At 59.8% G+C, this 1,274-nt stretch overlaps 1 protein-coding gene across 1 annotated transcript in view; it reads right to left on the bottom strand.

The window, feature by feature from the left end:
• Nucleotides 1-1,274, bottom strand: part of EMH_0079930 (uncharacterized protein) — a gene marked incomplete at both ends in the record, with an annotated part of 3,280 nt that overhangs the window by 418 nt on the left and 1,588 nt on the right. The window contains one exon of the mRNA XM_013500195.1: nt 90-1,274. Within this exon, the coding sequence (XP_013355649.1) occupies nt 90-1,274 (1,185 nt within the window). The remainder of the gene's footprint in view (nt 1-89) is intronic.

Here is a 1,274-nt window from a genome sequence, read left to right as displayed (position 1 = left end):
CTGCTGCTGCTGCTGATGATGATGATGAGGACGAAGAAGAAGAAGTAGAGATAGAAGATGATGGAGAAAGCAGCAAAGAATCACAACACAGATTACCACTGTCAATGCCTGCTGCTGCTGCTGCTGCTGCTGCTGCTGCTGTTGCATCAACTGTATCCCCCAAACCTGCTACTGCTGCTGCTGCTGCTGCTGCTGCTGCTGCTGCTGTTGAAGGCTGCTGACGATGCTGCTGCTGCCGACCCCTCCCTCGGGGTAGTGGTTCTGAATCAGGAGGCCGCACAGCTGCTGCTGCTGCTGCTGCTGCTGCTGCTATATCGCTGTGCTGCAGCAGCTCCTGCTTCGTAGCAGCAGCAGCAGCAGCAGCAGCAGCAGCAGCAGCACCTCCTCGGATACCTGTCCCTATGCGGCTGGCAGCAGCCGCTCCCCCGCCTCTGCTGCGTTTCCCTCCTTCATGCTGCTGCTTCACCTGCTGCAGCAGCAGCAGCTGCTGCTGCTGCTGTTGCTGTTGCTGCTGCTGCTGCTGCTGCTGCAGCTGATGCACCTCCTCAGACTCATAACGAAGGAGGTGACCCTGAAGGCTGCTGAGCAGTGCTTTTGTGGTGTCTAGGCAGCTATCATCTGCTGCTGCTGCTGCTGCTGCTGTTGTTGTTGTATCCTGCAGCGGTGGTCCCGCAGCAGCAGCAGCAGCAGCAGCAGCAGCAGCAGGAGACATATCAACGCCCCCAGCCAGAGCACCGTAGCTGCTGCTCTCCGGCAGCAGAGACAGCAAAAAGGAGACAAGCGTAGCCCTTCTTGTTGCAGCATCAGCAGCAAGACCTTCTCCTGGTGCAGCAGCAGCAGCAGCAGCAGCAGCAGCAGGAGTTGCTGCTGCTGCTCCTGCTGCTGCTGCTGCTGCTGCAGCACTTGCTGTCTCCTCACCCCCCACATCCTCTAACATCAGCATGCGCCTGTCTCTCGATGCAGCAGCAGCAACACGACCACCACCACCAGCAGCAGCAGCAGTATTTGCTGGTGCTGCTGCTGCTGTTGCTGCTGCTGCTGCTGCTGCTGCTGCTGTTTCCCGCTTAACAGGGGGGCCCCACCTGCTGTCTCCTTGGGGGCCCCTAAAGTCCCCACCAAAATCCTCACGCAGCTCAGACAGAGACTGCAGCAGCGTGGGCCTGCTGCTGCTGCTGCTGCTGCTGCTGCTGCTGCTGCTGCTGCTGTCGGTGTACTGAAGAGGCCACGAAGGGCGACAGAAGGCGGTGCGTGGTGCAGCAGCAGCAGCAGCAGCA

The sequence above is a fragment of the Eimeria mitis genome, genomic scaffold (genome assembly GCF_000499745.2).
Source record: "Eimeria mitis Houghton genomic scaffold, Emh_scaff5113, whole genome shotgun sequence".
Taxonomy (NCBI): domain Eukaryota; phylum Apicomplexa; class Conoidasida; order Eucoccidiorida; family Eimeriidae; genus Eimeria; species Eimeria mitis.
Note: the sequence above shows the minus strand (reverse complement) of the source record. Positions and strands in the feature narration are given on the sequence as shown.